Source organism: Trichosurus vulpecula, chromosome 7, assembly GCF_011100635.1.
Source record: "Trichosurus vulpecula isolate mTriVul1 chromosome 7, mTriVul1.pri, whole genome shotgun sequence".
Lineage (NCBI taxonomy): Eukaryota > Metazoa > Chordata > Mammalia > Diprotodontia > Phalangeridae > Trichosurus > Trichosurus vulpecula.
Window position 1 is genome coordinate 72,905,425 of NC_050579.1, and position 21,058 is coordinate 72,926,482.

General features: G+C 38.7%; 1 protein-coding gene across 1 annotated transcript in view; it reads right to left on the reverse strand.

Moving 5' to 3' along the window:
• The window catches only part of PALMD (palmdelphin), a 67,904-nt gene that overhangs the window by 12,941 nt on the left and 33,905 nt on the right, over positions 1-21,058 (reverse strand). The window contains exon 3 of the mRNA XM_036766608.1: positions 19,817-19,941. Within this exon, the coding sequence (XP_036622503.1) occupies positions 19,817-19,941 (125 nt within the window). The remainder of the gene's footprint in view (positions 1-19,816; positions 19,942-21,058) is intronic.

Genomic DNA, 21,058 nt, shown 5'->3' on the forward strand with positions numbered 1-21,058 from the left:
TTGGACTCCTGGAAATGCTGATTCAGTATGAATGAAACAGGCTTTGCAGCAAGACAAATACCCTTTTTGGAGCCTCCGTGGCTGTGACAGAGGTCCTGATGGATGCTAATGCCTCTTAGAGTTACTGGTAGTTGGTGGGCAGGTACCTGAGTGCCAATTTAGATAAGCAGAGTACATGAAAGAGGAGTTGTAAATGCTCTCCATTATTGGAATCTTTCTTCTGCCTGCTCGTTTCACTGGGGAAGTGGTGGGGGAAGGGCTATTTTCTAGAGCGTGGTAAAAGCAGGTATCTCAGTTCTTCCGAAGTTCTGATAATAACCCCCTTCCTTACCAAGGGATATTGCCCTGAATTCAATCCCAACAGCAATTTATTGTCTTACAAAGAGAACCGAACATAAACTTCAAGTGTCTTAAGTACTGGCTATTTCAGAAAGCAATTTTCTTTTGGCTGCTGAGGATGCATTTGTTGCTTTCAGACTTTGGTAGTATTAAGAAGGAATCATGGCCAGGTGGAGCTTACTATAATCAGACAAACAGATTAGAACTCAGGAGGGGTCTCAACAAACCCCCAACTTTACAATTCTATATGCCAGCTCCTACCCCAACTGTTGCCTAATTGTTAAGAAAAAACTACATCTGCTTTTTAAAGTACTAAGCAGTTGTAAAGTATTTTGATAGGGATAGACTTTATTTTCAATGGGGACAATTATGTGGCTTTATACAAGGAAAAATTTCCTAGTAATTAGAACCATTAGAAAATGGAATGGGCTGCTTCAGGCAGTAAGGGGTTTCTTCACATGGGAGGTCTTCAAGCTGGGACTGGATAACCACTTGTTAGAGATGTTACAGAGGGGATCATTTCATTAGTGATGCATTAGACTAGTCACTAGTCAGGGGTGGGGAAACTGTGGCCTCGAGACCACATGTGGCCTTCTAGGTCCTCGGGTGCAGCCTTTTGACTAAATCTAAAGTTCACAGAACAATTGATTGAGTCCAAGTTTTACAGACCAAATCCTTTTATTAAGGGGTTTTGTTCTGTGAAGTTTGGATTCAGTCAAAGTGGCCGTACTGGAGGACCTAGAGGGTCGTATGTGTCCTCAAGGCTGCAGGTTCCCCACCCCTGCACTAGATGGTTTCTGAAGTCCTTCTTTGAGGTAGTGTTCCTCGGTGGGAAGAACACTGGATTTGGAGTTAGAAGATGGGTATGAGTCCTGGCTTTCCTACTATGCTCCTTGTGTGACACTGGGTGAGTTGCTTAAAGTTTCTCTGCCTTAGGATCCTCATCTCATCTTTAAAATGAAGGTGTTGGATTTGGTGATCTCTAAGATCACTTCCAGCTCTAAACTTTATAATCTCATCCTTTATAAGATCATCAGTTCTGTGCTCTCCTTTGCTAAGTAGGTGCTATGGGGAATTAAATAAAGGTAAATCAGTATGGCTGTCTTTATTTTTTTATTTATATTTTGTATGTGTGTGTGTGGAGGCAATTGGGGCTAATCACTTGCCCAGGGTCACACAGCTAGTAAGTGTCTGAGGCCTGATTTGAACTCGGATCCTCCTGACTTCAGGGTCAATGTTCTATCTACTGGGCCACCTAGATGCCCCAACATGGCTATCTTTAAAACAGCATTCACTTTGCTCATCAAAATAATTATGGATTCTATTCCTTCCTCTTAAATAAGATTTTAGAATGGTAAAGGCAGGTAGCAAATTTGTACACATGCTAGCCTTTCTGTATAAAGATGATTCTCCTGAAACACACTTGGGGGCAAATACTATGAATTGCTCACTCATCCTTGTGACCAGTGGTACCAACTAGGAAAATGGGTAGTGGAATCAACAATTTACTTAGACTATATGGAGATCCTCATGTGGATCCTGATCCTTGACTTCACTGTGGCTTTTAGAACATAGTAGTAATGCTGCTCTGGGGAATCCATACTTATTTTTGAGTACTGTATTTATTGAGACAAGGACTCGGAAGGCAACAATAACATTGCATTTTCATTGGAGTGGCCATAAGTTAAATGTGTGTGTATACACACACAGACACATAGACACACACGGGCACACACACACACCCCCATGCCACATACACATTTGGTTATATATGTATAGTATGAGAACATAGTACTCAATATATGTTTGTTGAATACATGACTATCTCCAAGCCAGTATAGTCCTGTTATCTTTATTATATTTTGGGGCAAAGAAGCTTAGAATGACAAGTTTATTCCAATCTATCTATCTATCTATCCATACACATATATACATATGTATATGTATCTATATCTACATGTAAAACCAATTTTCAGTTTAATTTACTTATCTCTAGGTCTCAAGTAGTCTCAAAGCTTTAAGGATCTACCATATAATTGATGTAGGTAATCCCTCCACTGACACAAATCATAACCCCTCATAATTTAAGCAAACTTTGAGAGAGTCTGTGGGTGAAAATTTTATCGCCTGGTTGTTCACTTTCTCATGATGATGTTCTTCAAACTTAGGTAGGCTGCTCCTTGGATAAAAGGCATGCCACAAATAGATTGTAGGTTCCTTGAGGGCAGGAACTACTTTTTGTTTTGTTTTTGTATCCTTTGAATCTAGCACAGCACCTTGCACATTTTAAGTGTTTAAGAAATGTTTGCTGAGTTGAATTATATTAGATCTAGCATGTATTTTAGGTAATACTTGCCAGAAAACATTCCATGATGAAGCACAAGAACAGTATTTAAGTAGAGCAAAATAAGAAGAATAAGTAAACTTAATTTATCAAAGTTTGTAAAGTTAAGATTCTTAATTTTGATTTTGTAGTGAAAGAGTTTTTGTGTTTCTAAGTAACAGTTAAACTCACAGCTGGTTAACATTGGCATTGTCTAGCTAATTTTGAATTACTCAAAATTAATAATAATAATAGCTAACATTTATTTAGTGCTTTAAGGTTTGTAAAGCACTATCTCACTTAATTCTCACAATAACTCTGTGAGGTGGATGCTATTAATTATCTCCATTTTACAGATGAGCAAACAGCCTGTCAGAGGTTAGGTCATTTGCCCAGGGTCACACAGGTATAAGGGTCTGAGGTAGATGGAAAGGAAATATATTCCTAATTTTAAGCCTAACTTTAACTACAATGGATATTATTCATTGTGCATGCTTAGTGGATTGAACAAGTTAATTTAAACTATAGTTTGGACTTTATTAAAAAACAATAATAAGTATACAGTCAATAGATTTGTCAAATATAGACAAATGTAGCTTACCGCTAAATGGAATCTATGAAATGACTAAGGTCCAGGGATAGTGTTAGAATGTCTTCTGTGGGCAGTGTTTGCATGAATTCAATTAGCCTTATGTTGACAAGAAGTGGTAAACAAATGACTGAGTAATATGGATTTATGGTTAGAAATGGAGAGGTTTATGGTAGAAATTCAGAACTAGATCATGGCCACCAGAAGCTACCACAATAAGTGATCAAAGTAGAATCTGCAAGGAAATGTGTAGACATACAACACATTACTGTAAAAATTTAGCACCTCCAAAGCAAGAAAATTACCTAGTGGCTATAATTACAATCCAAAATGTCACTATCTTTATGAACAGACAACATATTCTCATACTATGAATATAGATCTAAAAATATCCCAGAGAACTCAACCAATAAACTATACTTAAACTGGTCCATTAGATTATAAGCTTCTTGAGGGCAAGGACTGTTTTCTGCCTCTTTTTGTACATCCAGCACTTAGCACAGCGCTTGGCACACAGTAAGTACTTGTTTTTATTGTTCAGTCATTTTTTAGTCACGTCTGTCTCTTTGTGACCTTAATTGGGTTTCCTTGGCAAAGATACCAGAGTGGTTTGTCATTTCCTCCTCCAGCTCACTTTACAGATGAGGAAACTAAGGCAACTAGGGTTAAGTGACTGCTCAGGGTCACACAATTAGTCAGTATCTAAGGCCAGACTTGAAATCAAGAAGATGAATCTTGCTGATTCCAGGTCTGGAGTTCTCTCCACTGTGCCATCTAGCTGCCCAGTAGGTGCTTAACAAATATTTATTGATTGATTGGTTGGCCCGTTGTCACAGCTTTAACTATTGCCCACAATTGCCTGGATGTAACAATGATTCATAAAAACTTAAAAACATCTTTCATTAATGCCACTCAATCTCCAAGATATATAGAACAAAAAACCTTTTAGAGTATAGAAACTTGAACAAAGAGATAAAATTCACGTGAGAACAGGAGGAGATACATAGCATCTCTGGTACTGGAGTTGTACCAGGGATGCTTTCAGTGAACCTAGAGAAGATGAGCTTACATTCTAACACTTTGGTCCAACTATAAAAACCAGTTATTTAATCTGCCTGTGCAATAGTTGGCAGAACTCTAAATATAAGGGCATATTAGTAAGAACAGTGACTTATCCCAGGAATGTTTCTTTCTTAGTCCTAGTGAATAAGATAAAAACACCAACAGTAACAGCAACAATAATAAAAACCTTATTTTTTTTTCACTATGAGTAGGTCATTCACTGATGCAGGTCAGAACTCTTCCGTGACTTAGTAAACTACGTCATAAGTTTCTGTGACCAAAAACATATTCGCTAGCTGGTGCTCAACCTTAGTTATGCCCTGTAATATTTAGTTAGACTGGTCCTCAGAAGACAGATGCACAATATGTCATTAGACTTGTACTCATGGTCTTTCCAGCTTGGTGGGACCTGTCAGGACTTGTGCTCTGATGATGTAGCTTTGAGAACCCACATGTAACTCCATGTCACAATAAGGCACTAGAATGTTAATTTGGTGGAGGACTCATATTATATTAATTACCTGTCATATATGACCATATTGTATATAGGAAAGTTTTATAGGTAGGATTATCTGTGAACTTTAGCTAGTAGTAATTTGGGGTTGACCAAGGGTAAATACGGTATTTGTTCTGTAATATATGAGCTGTGTGGTTGGTGGTGATGGTGGTAGGGAGCAGTATTATATATTGTCTTTTAAAAAGTCTAGTACTTTGATTAATATTTTGATTAATTCAATATCATACTTCAATACTTAAAGGACATATAATTTCTTCAATGTGGCTACTCCTTCAACTGATGCTGACAGCTACATCTCCATGCCTTCACAGCATGTTTTAATGAGTTGCCCTGGCCAAAATTATTCCTTAGCAGATAGCCGACCCTCTAGTGATGAGTGCTTGACAATAAATAGCAACAGCTGTCACTGGTCTGGAGTAGTCAAGTTTATAAAATACTTCACAAACATTATTTTATGTGATCTTCACCACAATCTTGGGAGGTAAATAGTGCAGGGATTATAATCTCTACTTTCTAGATTCCTCTACAAAGTCCTCTTCTGATCTCTCCTTGTAATGTGGAGGTGATCCCTGGTTATCTCAAATTTAATAATATTTGTAAAATGCTTTGAAAACCTTAAAGTGCTAAGCAAATGATAACTATAACTAGTATTACTATTATTATTGTCAAAGACCATGTTAATTGCATATAAGCTCTGGAATTTCCTGCTAAGCTAGAAAAGCTTCAAGTATGGTTTTAGCAATAGATGTGCCTTTTTTTTGGATGAACCTAGATAAGTATGAAGATGCTTATTATTAGCAGGTTAGTCACTTGATGAGGAATTTTTTGGTCAAACAAGCCCATTTTTGTTTCTCCACTGATGGTGGTGGAATGATAGAGAATGGGGAAGGCAATATTTGAGTCACACCATTTCTAGACCGTCTGGAAATTAGCCTCAGACAGTGGTTGACAATCAAGCATGCCATGGATGACTAGGGAGAGCAACAGAATGCAAGTTTAAGACAACTAAAAGCACAAAGCCAGCCAACAGCAGTATCAGAAGCAGGTATCAGCTTGCTTTGCCAATTGGGAAATATGACAAATAATTAGGCAACACAGTATATGCATATCTATTTGTAGCGTGAAAAAAACTGTTTTTGCATGAGTTTATCACCTAATAATACATGGTAACCATGGAGGTAGTAATCTCCATCTTAAACATAAAGCATCCTATGATGATGATGAACTACAAAATCAACAGGTTAGATTGAGAGAGACACTCAAAGGATGATTTAGAGAGATTCAAAATCTCTCCATTCTTTTAACATAGAGAACTTTATAATTAAAAAAAACAAAGCACTTCATTTTGAATTAAATACTTGAAACCAAACTGATCTTTATGGAACTAATTTCTGTCATCTATATACTTCAGATTTAATTTTGAAATAAATTTCTGGGAGGTTAACACTGGAAGCTAGTAAAAGGCATAGCAAATTGGTTAGTTATGGACGTATTTGTGTTCTGCCTGGACAGAGAGCAGACACGTGATTGCGAATTATATTCTTGAGAATGCCAGTACATGCTGAGCCCTTAATAAATGTTAAATAATTACAATAATAATTCAATTTTACCTCCACCCAGGTGGCACATAATTCTCAAGTGACCTTCAAATAGTATAGAAGAAAGAATATGGGAAATTAACTGGAGATGTGAGTACCCAGGGGTTAGGAAAATATTTTGCTCATTTTAAATAAGTTTTAGAGTACAGAATTCTATAGTGAATAAATTACATATAATTATGTAGTGAAGTGGCAGAGCATAGTCAATGGCAAGTAAAGGCAGCAAAAGCATTGATTCTTGGTTGAGAAATGACTGACTTGATGCCCTGTAACATTTACCCCTAACTTATAAAATGGTCAGCGTCAAAAAATGGTGACTCTGATCTCTCTTCCATGTTCAACTTTGTTAATTGTTTAGTTCTGTTACTAAGAACAGAGCTCACTTATCTAATGACAAATAAATACAAGTTTATCCTTAGGTTAGGATGGGGCCATCAACCAGTTGATCTAGACCAGGGGTCCAGATGGAAACTTTGATGATATAACCAACTATTCACATTAGAAATAGGGGCTACTTTTGGTTGAATGAAGAAAATATCCAGGAAAACAATCTCTTTTGGGAGAGGGTAAAGTTAACTTCAAGGGGTTCCCCTGGGGAGCCACATGCACAACTACAGCACAGAAACACATGGTCAAAACACATCTAATATGAATAATTTCTGAGATGACATCTCTTGGTAATCTCAGTCCCTTTTGCTTGGCTGCCTTGCCAATCATCAGAATACAAAGGAGTTGCTTAACTATCATTTGATTCAGTATTATCAGTTAAGTATATCTGGGGCCTTTCTTCAAATAGTCCCTGGATTTGAATTTCAAAAGCATGGATATAGACAAAGATAATAACAGTGAAAAAAACCCTAAAGAATTAAGAATGATTTTACAAACATAAAACCAGACAAAAAATACATTTATTTCAAAGAGTCCCTGGTTCTAGAATTCCCTGCCTCTCTCTATGTACCAGAGGTGAGTAATCCATTTTCTCACCTAATACCAAATTGTACTTGTATTGGAAGTTCTCATCCTTTTAGGATTAGCATTTAGGGTTAAAACATGCCTGAAGTATTACTGACAACCATGGGCAAAGAGAAAGAAAAAAGACTGAATGGAAAAACAAGGGAAGAAGAAGAGGAAGAAAAAGATGATGGTGAAGAAGAGAAGGAGGAGGAAAAGAAGGAGGAGGGGAAGGGAGGAAAAAAGTAGGAGGGGAGAGAGAAACAGAAGGAAATGGAGGAAGAGAGAGGGAGAGAAAGAAAGAGACATGAAGACACAGAGACGAGACAGAGAGGGAGGGAGGAGAGTGGGGGAGAGAAGGAGGGGGAGAGAGGAAAAGAGAGAGAGAGGGAGAGAGAGAGAGAGAGAAAGAGAGAGAGAGAGAGAGAGAGAGAGAGAGAGAGAGAGAGAGAGAGAGAGAGAGAGAGAGAGAGAGAGAAAGCGAGAGAGAGAGAGAGAGAGAGAGAGAGAGAGAGAGAGCAAGAGAGAGAGAGAGAGAGAGAGAGGGAGGGAGGGAGGGAGGGGAGAGATGTATTTTGGGGATCCACGGAAACTATTTCTCTATAAACCTGTTCTTAATCTTGAGAATCTTAGCTAAATGGATTACCATCCCATTTTTAAGGATATCCAAAGCGTTCCTTTTTAGTCGATTGTTTTCAAATCTTTTGCAGTACCATTGTAAGTTAGCCTTTTTTTCTATCGGTTAAAAAGAATCTCTTAAAAAGGTATTTTTATAGACTGACTTTTGCTCTCATTGTCCATACTTTTCATACTATAATGTTAGCCAGAAGCTTTATGCATTCAGTTCATTTTCCTAAATATGAAAAATAATTCTTTATTGTAAAAACAAATAGCCACAACAAAATAAATAGAATATACAGGATTTTTTTAGAAGTAGAGAATGAGCCTTTGGGGAATAGTGTTTTCAAAGACACTGCTAGGATTGGAAAGCTTTGGTTAGCTTTGCCTGGACAGGGTACAAAAAATAACCAAAAATGTTAACCAAGGAGGAAATGATAAAAATTTGATAAATCAATTAGTGAAGTATGGATGATGAACAATGAATATGATATACATAAAATCATGTAGATGGAGCTGGAAGTCAACTCAGAGGCCATCTAGTCCAACTTCCTCATTTTACAAATGGGGAAAATGAGACCAAGAGAGGTTAAGTGGATTTCCCACTGTCACACAACAGTAAATTGTGCAGCTTCATTGCCCCCAACAACATGTTTTTTGTCCCTAGATACTAGCAAAGCTTACTAGGAAAAAAATCCAAATGCTATTTATGCCTTTAAAGAACTCACCAAATACCCAAGAACCCAATACCATACCTATCACGTTGTTGTTACATTGCTGCTTGTCTGCCTTCTCTTCACGGGATATTTGAAAGAACAAGGAGGAACAGGATGGCAGTAGTTGGAACCTGACATTTTTCATGGAATATGCTTTGCATGAGTTTGTTGCAACAAGTTTCATTTCAGGCATAATTCTGGCCTGCAAAAGTGGCTAAGATTATGAGGTAGGGAATATATTTTGATAGAAAACTCTGATCAGTTCAACTTTAAAAAACATCAACGAACACTATATAACTTCCCTAGGTTTTCATCTCACTGCTCTTGGACACCTTTTTGAAATGAAAACTCTCCTGCTATCTTTGTAGTTTTGGGAGAAGAAAATTCACACTCTTTGTGCTGAATTCCTTTTCCAGACTACTAAATATTCACATCTCACTTTGAATGGAAGGCTTATTCCTTGAATTCTGGGTGATATGACTGACTTGCCATCACTCATTATCACAGCTTACTTTGAGTCTTGCATTCTTTTGTAGTATCAATTCACATTTAAATCTAGAGCTCTATATGAATCTTTGTTTAATATAGGTGTCTGTGGAAAGCCCTTTTCAATTTGGAGCAAATGGAAGCCTGCTGAAAGCGAGACAAAGTAGCTGAAAGGTACTTTGGCATAGTTAAAAAAATTCTTACTTGAGAACACTTAATCATAAGTAGATTATCCTTCTAAAAAGGAATACAGTGTATTTACATCATCCTCCTTGGCAGCTAACCTTTTGCATTTTATGCCCATGACATTTATGTCAGACACTCTCTGAGCTCCAATTAGAGCCAGAGGTCTTTGGACAGATTTCAAGAAGGGAAGTGTTTAGAGCGGGGAGAGAGTTTGATGCGGGGCAGTTTGTCAGGGGAAGGTCATGATGAACAAAAATGCAGCTAGGTCTCTCATAGAATCCATGGGCAAAAGCAGCAGACAGCTCTAACCATGATACTTTGGAGTTTTCCAGGTCATTGGTTGAACCAATTCAGATGCTTTTCTGTTATTTGATTAATGAATGAGTGCAAGGTTCACTTTAAGCCCAATTTCAAAGCAAATCCTTAGAACTGTACTGAATGAGCAATGGGCTCATGAGGCAGGTTTTTATCTGTGTACACAGTAAATTAATGTACTACAAGTGGCTCAGTTGTTCAGTCATTTCAGTCATGTCTGACTCTTTGTGACCCCATTTGGGGTTTTCTTGGCAAAGACACTGGAGTGGTTTGCCGTTTCCTTTTCCAGCTCATTTTACAGAAGAGGAAACTGAGGTGACCAGAATTAAGTGACTTGCATAAGGTGACACACCTAGTAAGTGTCTGAGGCAGAATTTGAACTCAGGAAGATGAGTCTTTCTGATTCTATGCACTGTGCCACCTAGATGCCTGGTTAGAACTTTTGCTCCTCCCATAAATTACTTTGTATTTACTTTGTGCGTATTTTGTGGTTTTTTTTTTAAAAAAATTATGAAAATGTTGTTTTCTCTCACTAGAATGTAAATTCCTTGAGGGCAGGAAATAGTTTATTTTATTTTTGCATGTGGGTACATAGCAGAGAGCCTAGCACAATATATGTACTTGTTGACTTGGTTTATTTATTTAATCTGCTAATTTAATTGGCATTTGTGAACCTTATACAGAACACTGGATTAGGTGCTTGGGTATATGGTTTTGTCTTTGTATGTCTAATAAAATAGTGCATGGCACATAGTAGGTGTTTAATAAATACTTATTGAATGAATTACCAATGCTTGCTGAATCTCAGGGTATTATCTGGGAGGTTAAAAACATTGTTAAAAGACATTGATCCAGAGGCTGTTTTCAGTAAAATTTTCCACATAGGGATTTTTATATTTAATATGTTAATCAAGGTACCTAACAAAATACTTAATAATATCCTAGGGACAAGAATTGAACTCTGGGAACCATGGAAACCCTCTCTCTGAAACAGCGCCTGTCCTTGAAAAAGAGGAGAGGACGAGTAAACAGAATGGCTTTTTTAGAAGAAGGTTATGTGTGAGTCAGAAGTCCCTGTTAATACATTTACCATACTGAAGTTTCATGTGAATGCATGCAAGAAATGACGCAAATAAAAATGGAACCCTGTCATAGTTTGGAACAGATACCCCAATAAAGGGCAGCTACTACCATAAAAGTTCTCCCTATGAGTTGTAGCAAGCCATATTTCTTAGACATTTTATGTGTCATAGATAAGCGGTAGCTCTGTTGTTTAATTCAGACAAGCTTTGATATACTTTGAGATTCTTTCATTTAAAAAATTTGAATTACCTTGCAGGGTTAACTCATTAGTCTTCACATTCCTGTGTCCTATAATCATGAGCCTGTAGGGTTGGAAGGGACGTCTATCTAACATACTCCCTAACTTCCCCACAGCTGACATAGTCCTGACACTTGAAGCATTCTAGACCAGTGGTTTCCAGCCTTTAGCAGGAGAACCATGCTTTAATTTCAGAATATATCATAGTCCCCTCCCCTCCTCCCAGTAAGTAGTCATATTTCTATAATCCATTGATTGAAAAAAATACATAATTGACCAAAGATTATTCTGAATTCAGTGACACTTTAAAGTGAGTTTATATTTTATTAATCACAACAGCATCTACATTCATTCGAAAAACAGTAAAATATATATGAGAGATTAGTTCAATCTCCAAGAGATCTGTTGGTATATTTATTATGCGGAATCACTTAACAAGATTCCTGATGTGGTTTTGTAGCTTTCAGAGATGAAAAATACAGTTGAAGGTTAGAAAAAAATTTCAACTTGAAATCTATATCCACATCCTTAAGCTTGTTTGTTTCACTGCAACAAGTGCATATAGATTTGTAAATCCCTTGAAATGATTTGCTACTTTCTGCTCTAAGGAGTCTAAGATCCCCAGGTTGGTCACCATTGCCCTAGAGAGAGTCATTCATTCATTAAATAAAAACCCTCCCCTTTTCCTAACCTTCCAGTTACCCTACTTGAAACCTAGGTGTCAACCTCTACTCCTCACCCTCTTACACTCCTCGTATTTAATCAGTTGCCAGGTTCTGTGAATTCTACCTTTGTAGCATCTCTTGTATATGCCCCCTTCTCTCTTCTGACACTGCCACCACCCTGATGTAGGCCCTCAGCACCCGACATCTGGAGTCTGCTGATTAGTCTCCCTGCTTTAAGTCCCTCCCCAATCTAGTCCATTCTTCACAACTTCACTGATCTTCCTGAAGTTCAAGACTGACCATGTCGTGGTATAGTCTATAAACACCAGTGTCTCCCTATTATTTCCAGAACCAAATAGAAAATCTTTTGGCTTTTGAAGTCTGTTATAACTATACTTTACATACTCTATAACTATACTGTACATCCTCTAAAATCTAGGAATGATGGCATCTTTCCTGTTCTTCGAACCGGACACTGTGTTTTGACTGTATATTTTCATTGGCTGTACCCCATCCCCAGAATGCTCTTCTTCCTCATTTCACTGCACCTTCTGCAAGAAGCCTTTCTTCTCCTCCTTAATGCTAGTGTTTTCCCTCTTATTTTAAAATTACTATAATCACCCCCCCCCAGTTTTCTTATGTTCACACACACGTATATATGCATACAATTGATCGATTTGCTCATGGTCATGCTTCTAATGCCAGAGGTGGAATTGAACCCAGGTGTTCTTGAATCTAGGCTCATATTTTAGCCATTAAGATAAATGAGCTCAAGCATTGAAAAGTCAGGTGGGTGAAAATTTGACACTGCCACAGACTCTGAGGTAATATCAAAGGTGCTATTTTGAGGCTTATCTCTTAGCTGAGAGACCTGGCAGAGTGCAAATGTCACACTCAAGTAGGCACCTAAGTCAGGAGACAAGTCGTGTTTAGGGTTTTCTGTTTAAGATGGGGAGGGGTCTCTCTCTTTTCTTCAATCAGTCTATTGCTATCCAAAGCCCAAAAGAAATTATACTTCATTAAAGCTGTAATAAAAACCTTTTAAATAGGGTAGGTTGATGCCTAGGAGAAAGATTGAATTCCCCAAATGACATTCTTTAGTAGTTTTAGAAATATTATCTGAGAAGAATAAGTTCAATTATCAGGAAAAGCTGCTTTGGCAATGTGACTCCTACCCTACTGAGTAACACAAGAGCTGCTTAGAGGTCCCACGCAAAGGCATTTTTGACGCTGTTATGCTGCATGTTCTGTTCCCAGTAAAACTGTGCATAACTGGAAAAATCTCCTTCTGAGGCCTTTGATGACTAGTCATTTTACCAATTCAAGTCCCCTCCAGTACTGCTGCAGCCTCCTAATTGCTCTACCTGCCTTTAGCCTCTTCGCTCTGCAATCCATCTTCTCTCTACAGCTGCCCAAAGGATTTTTCTAAATCACATGTCTGAGCATATTGCCCTGCTACTCAATAAACTTCCAATGCTTCCCCATTATTTCTACTGTCAATACAAACTCCTCCATTTGGCTTTTAAAGCTCTTTACTACCTAAAGCCAACTGACCTTTCCAGCCACATTATAAATTACTTTCTTTAATGCACTTTTCAGTCCAGCCCTCTCACTCCACATTCATGACACCCACTCCATCTCCCATCCCTTTGGCTTTGCACAGGATGTCCCCCATGCCTAGAATATAGGTCCTCATCTTTAATTCTTAGAATCTCTAGTTTCCTGCAAATTTCAGCTAGTGTTATCTTCAATATGGGATCTTTCCTATTCCTCCAGCAGCTAGGACCTTCTTCCCTTCGAGTCATTGCATATGTATATATGTGTGTATATATATGTATATACGTACATACATATACATACAGTATATATGTGTATACACACACTGTATATGCATATACTATACACACATATATACTATGTATACATACACTATATATACTGTGTAGACATGCATGCATGTATATCAGCATATACATGCATATACACAGTACATATATGTGTATACATACACATTGTACATACATATACTACATATACAATATATTATATACATACACACACTATATACATATATATCCTATGTATTTGTATATATGGTGTATGTGTACACTGTATATGCATATATTATATATACACGTATACTATATATGCATACATTATATTTACTGTGTAGATATGCATGCATGTACATCAGCATACATATATATGTATATACACAGTATTTATATAGTATATGTATATATGGCATATGTGTTTATGTGGTATATGTATATAAAATGCATATGTATACATATACAATATACATATACTTACATATACACGTGCATGCATACATACATACACACATACATGCATACATGCAGTCTCTCTGGACATAATTTAAGCCCTTAAGAGGATACTTTTTTTTTCTTTTTTGTCTTTCTAGCCCCAGGGTCTAAGTGTCTGGTAAATATTAAGTGCTTAATGAATACTTGACTTGAGTCAATTCAGCTCTACTCAACAAACATTTACAAGAAAGGCACTGTGCTAGGCACTAAGGATACAAAGACCGAATAAAACAAGAAAAACTAGCCCTCTCTTTCAAGGAGCATTCACAGCAATATAACCTTGACCAGGGCACATTTTAGGCATAAGGTATTCTAGGGATGGACAATTTCAGTCTCCACTAAAAGGATGCTAAAGCTTCTAAAATGAAGAAGAGGAAAAGCAATAAGCAAAGTAAGTGCTGAAAACTTAGCAAAATAGATGGGGAAGAACATGGCAGTGACTTAGTCTCTATAGCGTAGGGAAGCAGACAGTACTTCAAAGGTCTCCTACACAGGAAAACCCTGTTTGGCTCCAGAGAAGTTGCTGTTTACTCTGATGTGAGCCCCACCTCTGAGGGTAAATAGGTGCCCTAAGCCATTAGCAATGAAATCTGAAACATGCAAGTGCTGGAGTATTTAGGCAAATGCTAAAAGCAGTCTTGGGTCTGAATAAAAAGCACCAGCCTTATTCCCAGCCTTGTCCAAACTTGTTAATGTGGTTTAGTGAATTGTAGCAGCTTTGAAAAAAAAATAGCTGAATACAGAGTAAGTCAGCATGAGAAGACAAGGAAGCCTCTGAGAGGAAGGCAGAGACTGTCTTTACTTCTGGAAGTGTGCTGAAGCATTCAATTTAGGCTCAACTCAATGATCTGGGCTCTGTGCTGGAGCATGATAGAAGAGAATCCTTAGGCCAGAATGGCTGTGATGTGAGTAGGTAATATGGTAGAGATCCAGGTGGCCCAATGGCTGGCATGCTTAGATGTGGAATCAGGAGACCTCAAAAGGAGTCCTGCCACAGTAGCTGTGTGAACTAGCCAAGCTTTTAACTTCTTTTAGTCACAGTTTTCTCATCTGTAAAATCGGATTACTAACACCTCCTTCACAGGGTCATCGTGAGAATCAAATGGAGTACCTGTTAAATGCTTTGCAAACCTTAATGCACTCTATAAATGTTAGCTATTATCACTTATTATTATTAATGAGTGGTTCAGCAGCTGCAGAACTGCAGTTATTTCTGAGTGTTCAAATTTTTATTTACATATTAATATATTTTTGTTATTTATTTATATTTATATTATTTATTGTTTTAGTAGTATTTTTATTCATATAATAGAATCTCTTAGGAACAGTTGAACTGGAAAACATAAAAATAATAGTAAGTTTTCTAGAAATTACATTTAGAAATGCATTTTTTAAAGCTTGTAGAACTGGACTTCTTTAGTTTTATACAATAACTCAGTCCATTTTAATGCTTCTGTAATATGTTCGTGTATATGTCTCTGTCTTTTGCCTCTTTTTGTACCCCTAGTGCTTAGCTCTGGGCCTGATACGTAGGAGCCACTTAATATGTTTATAGGTTAATCGAACCTAGCAGGAGATGATGGTGAGTTCTTAAAGGCTGTGTGGGAGTGGATTATAAAATTTGGTAGATTCTGCCCCCCTGGAAAATCTTTGACTATTGGCCTGGCAATTTTCTCTGCCTGTTGTCTGAGGACCAGCTTTGCTAATACTAGGGAGGTCTCTCACCAGAAGGTTGGCTACCAGATGGTGATTTTAGGGGGGGTCCTAGTGCATGAATACGTGCCTCCTGAGGCATGGGACATTCACTATCTGCACCAGTAGGAGAATACCGATGTAAATCATGTGGGTTTTTTTTTTTGGCAGGGCAATTGGGGTTAAGTGACTTGCCCAAGGTCACACAGCTAGTACATGTGTCAAGTGTCTGAGGTCACATTTGAACTCAGGTCCTCCTGACTCCAGGGCTGGTGCTCTACTCACTGAGCCACCTAGCTGCCCCCAAATCATGTGTTTTTTTAAAGTATTTGAAGAAGAACATGTATATTGTAGATGTGTGGTAATAATAGCAACCTGAATTTATATAGCAGTTTATGATTTGCAAAGTGCTTCACATATATCATCTCATTTGATATTCCACAACAAGTCTGCAAGGCAGGTACATTATCTCCATTTTACAGATGACGAAACTGAGGCATCAAGAGGTAGAATGACTTGTCTAGGATCCCACAGTTAATATGTGTCTGGGACAGGACTTGAACTAAGCCCTTACTGATTCTATCCACTACATACTGCCCAGCTGCTTAGCTAACTTACCTCTTGTATATCTCAGAATCATGACATTTTAAAGTTGGAAGGGATGTCACTTAAAATCTAGCTCTGCCCATTCCCCAAAAGAATCTCTGTTTCAACTACCAGGCAAGTGATCTTTTAACTTTTGCTCAAAGATCTCAATGGATGGGAATCCACTGCCTCCCTTTTCCTGCCATCAAGCCTGAACTTGCTCCTCTGTTCCTTCCTCCCACTTTCTGGTTCGGTCCTCTGCACCCAAATAGAGTGAAACTAATCTGTCTTCTAAATGACAACTCTTAGCATAACTGAAGTCATCTCCCTTGAGCCTTTTCTTCTCCAGGCTAATCGTTTCTAGTTTCTTCAACTCACCTTCATACAGCACTGAATTAAGACCCTTCATGATCTGGTTGCTTTTGTGGAAACATTAAAAGCCTCTGAAGATATCAAGAAATAATATTTTTCTTATTTAAAAACCTTTCCAGACCTTTCCCTAGGGTTCCAGGAATAGGGATTTTAGAGGTGAAAACCAAATTTAGGGAAAAATGTGCCTCACCTAGTTAGGATCATTGCCTTCGCCATGAATGACTCTATGAGGCATCTAGGGGCTGTGACCTCTGCTCCGTTCAGAAAGGTTGCAGGGGTGGGGAACCTGCAGCCTTGAGGCCACATGTGGCACTCTAGGTTCTCAAGTGTGGCCCCTTTGACTGACTCCAAACTTCACAGAACAAATCCCCTTAATAAAAGGATTTGTTCTGTAAAACTTGGACTTAGTCAAAAGGCCATACCCAAGGACCTAGAAGGCCACATGCGGCCTCAAGGGCCCAAATTGCCCACCCCTCCTGGATTATGGTATTGATCAGAGAGGAAGGCTCTTCGATTACTTCAGGTCACCCCTGACCAGCTTGGGGGTAGAGGGAGAAAGCCATTGAGGGGAGTGGTCAAAGAGAGATGGGTAGTTTTAAAAAGATTGTACTTCAGGAGTTTTCAAAAAGGTTAAGTGATTATTGCTCTATTAATCGAAATAGAATGTTAATCCCAAGTTGTGTTTTATCATTTTATCATCTTTTCCTTGTTCAAAATTCCTATAAATGTTAACTAGAATTGTCTTGTGTGAGAGAGTTATCTGAGGTTATGGGTAGACGATGTCAGTTTGGACATTTCTCTCTTTAAGCTAGAATAATGTTAAATCCATAAAAAAATTGTTTCTGCCAGATGTGCTTAAAATGCAGAAGATAGTATTTTTCTTTGACATCTTCCTCTGTATGTCCTTTCTTACATCTTTTGTATAGTCCTTACCAAAAATGGTATTATGGAGGTGCCCTATGGCAATCTTCCTCTGCCTTCAAGTTGTGAGGTTATAAGTGATGAAGTGGGAGGGCAATAATACAGAGATAAGCATGGATGTAGGTTTGGAAACATCCATGAGTGGACCCAACCTCTATGTTGGCTGCTTTGCCACAAAGAGATTGAGTACTTTATTTGGCTATTTCTTTTCTTGAGTATATGTGAGAATGTGTCTCCTTCCTCTCCCTCATCCTTCAGTTCTTCGGACGTAGCAACCATAGACACCATCCATTGAAATTTCATAGGTAGATTTCAATCTGTACCAGTAAAAGGAGAACTCACTCCAATGAAATGTATGATTTTTGAATTACTTAAATGGGGGAAAATCTGGAATGGAAGACTAAGGAATCATGGTTCTTACCTTCCATTTTAATTTGGTGCCTGTGAAAATGGCTCTTTTAATGATACTACTAACAATATTACCTTTGATTTTAGCTTTTTAAAATATTTTTACATCACCTACCTCATTTTAAGTTCATTCATGTAACAGTTTTCTCCCTTCCCCCCTCCCTCTTCCCTTCCCCCTTTCTCTCTTTCCCCTTCCCCCTTCCTCCTTCCCCCTTCCCCCTTCCCTTCCTTTCCCTTCCTCCTTCCCTTCCCTTCCATTTCCTTCTCGATCCCTCTTCCCAACCCCACCCTTTCCTTCTCTTCTTTATGGTTACCTAGTTTGGAAGTGTCTGGTCACCCAGTCCCACTACTGAGACATGGGAGCTTTTACCTTTTCTGTTTACAATCCAGGTCTCTCTTATCCCCCTCCTTCAGTAGCCTGGCGGCCTCTAGCTCATAGGGGCTCATTATATTAACGCCAAGCTAAGATTATTCAGTTTTAGCTCAGTGGAATTCAGAATTCTCAAGTGAGCCACCAGCTTCAGTCTCCTCAGCAGCAGGGATTATAGGCATATCCCATAACACCCAGCCTGCAAACAGGTTTCTAAAGACCTGTCTATCATACCTGAGGGCAATTGGTAGGTTGTTCTGCTAACATAGACTGCCCAGAAGGGGGTGAATAGTGGTGACTAAGTGATCCAGAAAGCCATGGGAGTCGAGGAGGATGTAGCCAGTGAAAGCATGCTAGTCACTAATCTGGTGATTGAGAAAAGCTACGCGAGAGATGTATGGACACCAAAGCCCTTATATAATAGATTTCTGTCTTTGTGGTGGAGAGGTAACCCATTTTTCGTCTGACTTGTGAGGCTCAGCTAAAGTTTGGCTTCACATTTTCCACTCCTGTGGCTTTGCTATGCCTCCCTTGTCTTCTGTAGAAACCAAAATGGAAGATCTGACTGTGTCTCATGGCTGCTTATTCCACTTAGAATCATGGAAATGAATGGACCTTAAAAAGAATATAGGTCAACTGCATTTTACAGATAAGGAAACTGGCCTGATGAGGTCAAATGAGTTGTCTCCATCTGGACAGTTAGTTAGCTAGAGGGCACATGAAAACAGGGAATTTTCTCTGAACCTCAGCTCATTTTTTTTCATGCTTCTCAACTGAGGTCAAGAATAGCTGGGTGGTGCAATGGGAAGAATAGTGGATTTGGAGTCCAAGGACCTGGGTTTGAATTCCCTCTATGCTTCCTACAACCTGTGCGACTTTGGGAAAGGTAAAGTCTTGGTTTCTTCATGAGAAATTTGGACTAAATAGACTGAGTTTCTTTCTATCTCTAAATCTATGATCTTATTATGGTCATCGAGGCAGCTAAGTGAGAGAATGGATAAAGCACTGGGCTTGGAGCAAGAAAGACCTGAATTCAGCTCCAGCCTCAGATGGCAGTTGTGTGACTCTGGGAAAATTACTTAACTTCTGTTTGCCTCAGTTTCCTCAACTGTAAAATGGGGATAATAATAGCACTTACTTCCCAGGGTTGTTATGAGGTCCAAATGAAGTAATATTTTAAATACAATTCAATAAATGTTAACTAATAATTAATAAGCATTAATTAATAATTAATTAAGAAACATTAATTAAGCACCTACTATGTGCCATGCACTGTGTTAAGTAAGTGCTGGGGATGCCAACAAGAGGTAAAAGACAGTTCCCATCCTCAAGAAACTTACAACTTTATTTAAAAGTGTTTACCACAGTTCCTCACACATAGTGGGCCCTTAAAGAGCTTGGTTCTTTCCTTACTATGAATATGTGGAGTCTACTAAAAAAAAAGACAGGTCATACCTTAAGATGCTCTGCTCTAGAACTTTGGTTTGGTGTTGGTCTCGTTGATTTTGCTTCTGCATTTCCTCCTGTTCTTTTCCACTGTTTATTCCGTCCAATAGCCATTTCTCTCTCAAGGCTTTTTTCTGATACCAGAGAAGAAAGACAAAGATGAGTTCTCAGATTAGGTGGAAGATTCCTTTGTCAAATTAAAATTAAATGAAGGATTCTGGGAGATGGCTTAGTAGGTTAGAAAACTTTCTGTTCTCCAAATTGCCTCCACAGAAAAAGACAGAACATTGCCTCAGAGGGAATCTAGAGCAGCAGAAATGAAAGTCAGGGTAAAGCAGTTGTTCTCTTAAGACCTTAGGAAGACCACAGGAACGACCTGACTTCCAGGGGCAGAGGTTCAGCCTGAGAGAAGCACAAACACCTCCAGGCCAACTCTGTGGAATCAACAAACAAGCCCTGGGGGCAGCTGGGGTGGGGGGGCAGCCATAGAAACTTTCATGTCATGGACAATGTGGGGGTCTGGTGGCTGAGAAGATTGAAGGACCTTCCATTGTCAAGGGATGCCAAGCACAGCTGTGCCGATCAGACCCATCCTGGGCTGTGACTGTGGGGAACAGGAGCTAGCACAAACCTGGTGAGCCCGGTAGCAGAGGGGTGTGGCCCCTGCTGACTGGGCACTTGCAGGAGAGCAGAGTCCCTGGTTTCAGTTCTGGGGCAGAGAGGACAGCTGTAGTTTGCAGTCACCGGAGGGACAACAGCAAGCAAGATAATTTTGGGGATTACACGACCCAGGTTGGGGCCAGTTGGGGGTAGGGGTGCTCTAGCCATGGCTTAGGAGTGGAGAAATAGAGCCCAAGGTTGACCCCGGCTCCGACCTCAGAAAATAGTGGTAAGAAGGACCAGAAACTTGAGCCATTTCCCATACCTCAGGACTACAACTTGATTACACTAGTTGCTGCTAAAAACAAATTAAAACAAACAAACAAAAAACGAGTAAGCAAAGATGAAAGGACCCAACCATAGAAAGCTACTATGGGGATAGAGAAGATCTGGGTTCATATTCAGAGGAAGATAATGGAGCTAAAAAAGCAGCTCCTTTTTCATTGAGAAAGGTCAAATGGTCCCAAGCACAAACAGTTCTTGGAAGAACTTAAAAAGGACTTTAAAAATCAGAGAGATTGAGGATAAATTAGAAAAAAATAAGGGCAATCCAAGAAAATTAAGAAAATGATGAAAAGAAATTCAACTAAC